General features: G+C 43.0%; 1 protein-coding gene across 1 annotated transcript; it reads right to left on the reverse strand.

The window, feature by feature from the left end:
- Nucleotides 1–1,968: 1,968 nt before the first annotated feature.
- Nucleotides 1,969–7,560, reverse strand: LOC124655117. Its single transcript, XM_047194075.1, has 16 exons — nt 7,512–7,560; nt 7,306–7,422; nt 6,719–6,851; nt 5,956–6,165; nt 5,739–5,869; nt 5,371–5,646; nt 5,152–5,282; nt 4,991–5,040; nt 4,477–4,587; nt 4,280–4,345; nt 4,055–4,174; nt 3,854–3,981; nt 3,518–3,781; nt 3,123–3,253; nt 2,396–2,434; nt 1,969–2,280 (listed from the first exon to the last, which is right to left on the reverse strand). Exons 3-16 carry the CDS (start codon nt 6,822–6,824, stop codon nt 2,202–2,204), a joined length of 1,842 nt encoding a protein of 613 aa, XP_047050031.1. The 5' UTR covers nt 6,825–6,851; nt 7,306–7,422; nt 7,512–7,560; the 3' UTR covers nt 1,969–2,201.
- Nucleotides 7,561–7,829: the final 269 nt, after the last annotated feature.

Genomic DNA, 7,829 nt, shown 5'->3' on the forward strand with positions numbered 1-7,829 from the left:
GAGATTGTTTTCAAATTGAAATACAAGAAACAATAAAACAACTAAACAAATATAATAAATGGGGTTAGATTAAGGTGCCACAGCATTTGCTGATAATCCTTTGATCCTCCACATATGCTCAAAGAGATCAGCTTGAAGTTGATCGTGAACATTGATGTCACGGATCTTTGCGTGCATGGCGAGGAAATCAGCAAAATCTGCAGACAACTCATGATCAACCTCCGCAAGAGGGCCCTGACACTCATAGGGATCAACATGTGTCCTGGCAAGATTCTTGCGGTCATCCTCGATGATCATGTTGTGCATGATCACACAAGCCTGCATCAGCTCCCACATTTGGTCGTGAGACCAGCTTAGAGCAGGGTACCGGATAATTATAAATTGAACTTGAAGCACACCAAATGCCCGCTCGACATCTTTCCTGCAAGCCTCCTGTCACGCAGCAAGGTGGCAATTCTTCTGACCTAATGGACCCGAGATTTTTTTGACAAAAGTCCCATTTTGGATATATATCATCGGCTAGATAATAGCATTTGGTATATTGGTGGCCATTGATCTCATAGTTGCATGGTGGAGCATGCCCTTCCACTAGTCTGATGAACACCACTGCTGCAACATTTGCCAAACTTTCCCACCACAGCTGGGCAAAACTCGTACATGCACTCAATGGCACTAGACTCACTCATGCGGAGGTAGTCGTCATGTGTATCAGCAGGTGCTCCGTATGCAAGCATTCTCATGGCAGGTGCACTTCTGAATCGACGAGAACCCAGCAAGGCCTACAGCGTCGTGCTTGAGCTTGAAGTAAGGGGTCGAACTCTCGAACGCCGTACAGGATATTCATGAACAAACCCTTGCTCATCCTATATCGGCGCCAAAAATTGTCGGCATGCGTTGCCTCATCTGCGAAGTAGTCGTTGTGCAACATGGTATGCCCCTCCATCCTCTGTCGGGGCTTCGTCTTCTTTCTCCCCGGCTTTGATCCTCCCCGGGGCGGCCTCTTCCGCTTCTCTGCCTCGGCGTCAATCATGTCCTGGAGGGACGCAATGATCAACATATGCTCCCGGATGTCGTCGTCGAAGGCTTGCTCGTCCTCCAGCAGTCGGACAAGCATCTCGTCATCGCTATCCATGTCTGAAGCAAAATCAATGGTTAAAATTGCGCTACGGCAGACGATGCAACGAACAGCTATCAATCGCGCCTACCTGGCAAGTCGTCGAACACCTTGTGTGCGCGGAGGTGGGGCGAATTTGAAGTCGCGTTCTGGGACACGCTGGCGAAGCAGCGGCGGCGAAACGGCCGGCGAGAGTGCCAGCCGCGACGACGGTGCCGACTATCAGAAGAGATCAGCCGTCAAAACGGCTGGCAAATTCAGCGGTGGCGGAGGGGTGGGAGGCGCGGGAGGAAAATAAAAAGCGTGGGAGTCCACCTCGCTTTTCGTTGGGTCCGGCGTGCCCGGCGTCCCCTGTGGGGCGAGGACAAGCTCGAAACGCCGGACACCGTATCGGACCGCGCCGGACAAAATGAGGCTTTGGGCACGCAACTAGGATCTTTTTTTGTCCAGCGCGCCTAAATTCCTTTGGGGGCACGGCTGGAGATGCAAAAGAAGCACAGCAGAGGCGACACGCTTTGAGGCCCGCCATGGGGAGAGTGGCAGGAGTGGATGTGGCTTTTTTTTTTTTTTTTGAAGAGGGTCCCAAAGGACCCAGAGCTGGCATTATATTGGAAACAAGATTACAGTACAGCTCAAAACACAACTCATACTCTGAATAGAGTTCAAACTACTAGTGCCAAGCGGACCAAGCAGAAGTAGAACGCAAAAGTGGACACACGAGGCATTCGTGGCCCAAATTTAAGCCGGCGTTTGCATCCTCAACAGCCCAGTCCGTTTGTATCGGCCGCTCAAGATGCCCTTCGTTGGCTCAAACTGGATGGATCAGGTGCCATGCAAAGACAGGAACACAGTGCAACAGTAGTAACACACTATTGTTTTGGTGACCCTTGAGAACAGAGCACCCAAAAGTTAAGGCCAGATCATTTCAAGTGTGCTAAGCAAGCATTAACAACTGATAAAATAAATAATAATGTTGCTTAAATTCATTTTCGATATAATAAATACAACACAGAACATTTCATGGGAGAATTCTGTACAGGTCCTGAACACTATTTTTCTTGACCCAGTAACATTAGATTTGATACTTTCACTCTAATATCCATTTTGCCACAAGCTCCTGCTTGTGATGACTCGGATAGTACCAATATGGCTTAGGCACCGGCCATCTGTCATCAAAAATGTTACTAAAAGTCAATAAATTAAAGAAATTATGCCAAACAGATTACTGAAACATGTCAGAAATTACACCACAAACTAGTTGAGACATGTCGGGAAGAATACCTATAAATAAGCTTCTCTGTAATCCTGGCAGCAACAGCCCTACAACAGACCAAAGGTCAGTATTATCATCTAAGAACTTGTGCATTTTTTACAGATAAAGATATGAACATTCAAATCAATATCAATAGATCCCCCATAGAATATACTCCCTTCATTCCCTGTTAATTGACTCTAATTTAGTACAAATTTTTTCTAAATCTGAGTCCATTAATAGGAAACGAAGGGAGTACACATAATTAATTTACATACAGTACTATTGTAGATATGTATTTATTTAATATTGTACATGTTTATATTATTGTCTGATATTTGTCAAAACTTACAATACTTGACTTTTTGGCTAGAAATATATGCCTTGTTTTCTGGAACAAGATATCGTAAAATTTTCAAACAAGATGTTGGAACAATCAAAGACGATAGGCCAACAACCAGTTCTGCACTTGCCACTTCAATGATGTTTGGGTCATAACTAGAGAAGAGGCCCGGGTCAGGTAATTCTAGTTCACTAACCTCAATACATATGTTCATGAAAAGCAATGGAGCACTTCCTTGCCATACAACAAATAAATTATATGATACATCCAAATTTAGACAAAGTTAAGACATCCTTTGTGAGACAGAGGGAGTATATGAAATATCACTCTGCTCCATAATATAAGCTGTTTTAGTAGTTCACTAAAACGTCTTATATTATGGAAATATATATACATTCATACAGAAGGCATACCTCTCTGCGTCAAAACTCTCCAATAATTTCATAATTATGCTAGTTGGTAGGTAAGGAGTTCCTTCAGTGTCATAGAAGTTCATGCCAATGAAGTTCCCATCCAAATCATAAAGGGGGCCACCAATTCCAGCCTATAGCACAAAAAAAGTGTAACTGACCAATGGTTACGAAGGAAAGGATGATATTCCTAGTAACTACAGATCTAATAGAGAAAGGGCCCTCCAAGTCCAGCCTATAGCACATAAACGAAGTGCTACTCAACAATGCTTACACAGGACAAGATGATATTCGTAGTGCCTTACAGGTCTAATCACCTACAGGTCTAATCAATGACAGTAACTTATTTTTATGCAACTCATTATATTCATCATGCAAAAAAAAATACTCCAATGTACCTTGGTGATTTTACAAGTGGAGAACATCAGCTCTCTGCAATCAAATTTGTCTTGTTCGCCAATCATTAAGCCAGCCGTGACCATCAAATTGCCAGATTTGAAGGCACGCCCAAGAGCTACTACCTCAGTTTGAGTTGCTTCAACAGATATTTCTGCACGGTTTTTGCTAACAATCGGGATGCTGACAACAGCTACATTATAGCTTAAGTTACGATGTAGCAATTTCCCTTCAAGACGTTTTCCATTTGGAAGGCAAGCTTCAATCTGCAATCATGAAATGAGACTTAACCAGCACTTCAGTGAACAGGTTAAGAGTAAATAATGTCTAGTACAAACCCTCAAGTTATCAATAATCTTGTTTTCATCACCAGTTGTTCTAACCAAACTTGCTGAAGTCAGAACTGTTGAGGTGGATTCATTGCAGTCCAAAAATACACCTGTGCAAGCAAAATGCCTTCCCTTGTCTACACAGTATAATTTTAATCATTAGCTGGTGATCAGATAAAAAGGAAAAAAAAAACTTAACAGTACAATCACCGTTGAACGAAGCGAGTGCAACAACACTCTTAGAGTTCATTAAAACAACTTTTCTAGTACGTTTGCTTCCCATATATGTGCCAAATTCCTCTTCAAAACTACCTTCCAAATACATGCCTCCTGGTTAAATAAACATGGCACACCAGGTAAATGAGTGCCAAACTATAGTAGTTTAAATATGAAACAAACAGGAAATTTTCAGCACAATTAAAAGCAGCAACTCACCATCAGCATAAGCTGGCAAGGGATAACCATCAGACCTTAAGATATCATTTACCTCCTTTGTAAAGTCTAGAGTAACAAGGTAAAGATTTAATGATAATGTACCCAAAATGATGGGAAGAAAATAATTAAATGCTGGTGTAACAAGGTGAAGCAATCCATGACCGCAGGAGTCATGATCAGCAAAACCAAAAGCATACCGTCAGATGGCCAAGGATCTAGAATACTCAGATGATCGTGTTCATCCTTAATGAGTGTTGGTATTGGTTCAACCTTGGTGAATTCTTGTGTAGATTTATCCTTGGTGAATTCTGGTGTGCCAAGATTAAGCGATTAATGACATCATATATTAAAGAACAAAAATCAACATGCAATATGATATTTTGCATGATAGTTAACAATATGAAGTGACTACAGCTTGATTCACCTTGTAGTTTGGGGATAGAAGACATACAATATTTTTTGTTCATTTTTCGCTACTGCCATTTGAGCTACTTTACTTAACTTAAAATGTACTGAAAAGGAGATAGAACTGAAGAATACTGAAGAGTTTTATGGAGTAGTTCCATATAGCATATCAATGAACTTCACTGTGGACTGGTTTAGGACACAATAAACTAACCTTGCACCCCAGACGAGATACATAGATGTGATAATTGGTTACTGTTTGTGCATAACATAGAAAGCCTTAAAGAGAGGTTTTTGTTAGCTCACCTTCTGAGAAACTCTCAAAATGAATGTTAAAGTTTTGCTTTTCCTCCACACTGCAGAATGCAGTAAACTCATCATAATGCATCCAGTATAAATATGATTATTTTTTCATGAACATAGCACATACAGGTTTGATTAAATGCTCACAAGTCTAATTGACATACCTAAACCAAAGATTACTCAAACATTCAAGAATTTTATTTGCTGGTACATATCGAGTAACTTCCTGACCATGGTAGTCATTCAACCCAACAATGTTCCCATCAAAATCAATAAGTGGACCGCCACTTCCATCCTGTACAGAAGAAAATAGTGAACTTTGATGCATCAAAAGACAGCGCATATAATGGTTACAAAAATATAAGGAGAAACCAAGGGCACACCATAGTGATATTGCATGTGGACAACATAAATCCTTCAATGTCAACTTCAATTGGAGTGTCAGTAGGTTTCCCATATGTTTTCATTAATTTGCCGGAGTAGTAACAGCGTTTCACAGCTAATAAGTGAGCATGCGGATCAACTTGCACACAGTTACTGAGACAAGCTTCACGAAGATCAGGGAAGAATCTCGCACCGATAACAACCATTCTGGAAGGCAAATCATAATGTTTTATCCACCCATCAACAACTTCTTTATTTGGAAGGCACAATTTTATCTGTAATTTTATGACAGATATACAGAATGATTAGCCAACCGATACCTTAAATAAGAGCATCAACCAAGTACAGAAAAATTAGCAGTACAAACCTTCAGTGCAGGCATCAACCAGCGTTCAGTATCTGATGTGCTAACCAAAGCTGACGAGGTCAGAACACATGCCCCAGATGATGAATTGTTTCTAACAACTATACCTGTGCTTTTATAATGCATCTTGTCTCCTACACAAGATCATAGTTGCAGTCATTGTCTACTGATAATTAAATATGAAGCAGGGAAAGTACTGTGCATGCAATGGTATATTCACCATCAAATGAAGCAAGCGAGACAATGCTTGGGGACAACTTTGTAGCAAGTTCTTTACTGAGTTTATACCAACTGATTTCTTGACTGGGGTTCTTTACCACAGCATCATGCCCATCACATAAAATGCTGGATACCTCTTTTACTCTTGGCTTGCAATTTTTTTGCCTTCTATTTGAGCTACTTGCTGTTCTCTTAAGTTTCAGCTTCTTCGCTGCAAAAATTGAGGCCCACATATAAGAGATATTAGAAATCTTTATTTGTTAACGTGCAAACAAGGAACCAATACTTACGACAAAACTTCACTCAAGCTTAGGTTTTAATTAGCTGGACAGTTTATATTGCAGTGATTAGGAACTATAATTTCCCAATGGTAAAATTTTACAATATAACTAGTTAATGGGAAGTAAGGGGCCCCCATCTATTGAAACAGATCAACAGATGCGCGGACAAGCAGCACAAGTTGTTACGGCACATCACCGATTAGAGATTTGTAGTCTGCTAACCGGTTAAAAACTAAGATCATCGCCCAAATCAACCAACCTAGGACTCAATTTGCGGTCGCTAAGTTGTGCTAACTTTAGCAGACAATTTGGTACAGGGAGTGGGCATCAGTGACCATGCCTGCCAGTACCGGCAATCAGGCATGCACACAACGTCAGCGGCAAAGGAGCAGATGGCGGCAAGATCCGTCCGGAACCCAAGTTGCTCGCCGCTGCCAAGAAACCCTAGGGAGGGGGAAGGGACAGGGTGAGAGAAGAACTCACCGGATAGAAGGCCAGCCTGCCACCCTGGCCGGAGGCAGGCGCCCATGGCGTACCGAGGGTGGCACTGCCTCGCTTCTGTACCTGTCTTGAAACAAGTCTGCGGCATGCAGCGCACAGGTCTGCTGCACAATAGCTGGAGAAGAGTGCAAAACTGGTTATAATCCAAACGTAAACCATCACATAAATCCATGTGGTAATACGAGGTTGCCTTCATAATTATATTTATGAGACTTATATACATATAACGAGGAGGCATAAACCATCATATAGGTCGAAAAGATAATTCAAGGTTGTCATGACAATTATTATATTACTACAAGAAGACTTGTACATATGAAGTCAAAAGATATTACGAGGTTTTCATGTCTGCAATTCCATTAGCACTAAGAAACAATCCAACACACGCAACAGATATGTACAACAGCATACGCATCTCAAAATAATTTTGGTTGACGAAACTTGTTTGAGATTTGTCAGATGCTATTTTAGTGTCTAGATACATCCGAATTTTGACAAATCTCAGACAACTTGGTGGGATGGAGGGAGTAGATAGAATCAAACAAAACGAGATAGGGGAGTTTGCTCACAGTGCTGCTGTAGAAGAACTTGGAGCCGCAGGAGCTGATGATCGTCGGCCGAGAAGTTGCAAGCGGCCGGTTCGCTCCCGAAGGTGTGCTGGCGGTGGCCGATTCGTCGTAGACAACCTGGGAGGGAGGTAAGCCGGACGGATCAGGGGATGACGACGGGGACGGCGGCGCCTCGACCTACGGTGGCGGCGGCGGGGAACCCTAACCCTATCTCCTATCTGTGTCGAGTGAACGGCCGCGAGGAGCAGGAGGCGAGCCGCGTGCTGGAGGGGTGCGTCGCGTCGGGCTTTGGGCGAGGCAAGGAGGCGGCGAGCCAGAGGCCCAGAGAGGATGGAGGCACTAGGAGTCGGGACTGGGGAACGAGAGAAGAAACGGGGTAGTCCCAGCCTCCCAGGATCCTGGCCGCGCGAGGGCGTCTGCATAGGGTTGGCGTTGGGTGCGTGGCAGCCAGGCTGGGCCTTGGGCTGTTGGACCAGCTGGAACGGGGTTGTGAAAAAACTTAGTCTCATGAATATATAGTGACA

This window comes from Lolium rigidum, chromosome 5, assembly GCF_022539505.1.
Source record: "Lolium rigidum isolate FL_2022 chromosome 5, APGP_CSIRO_Lrig_0.1, whole genome shotgun sequence".
In the NCBI taxonomy this organism is placed as follows: domain Eukaryota; kingdom Viridiplantae; phylum Streptophyta; class Magnoliopsida; order Poales; family Poaceae; genus Lolium; species Lolium rigidum.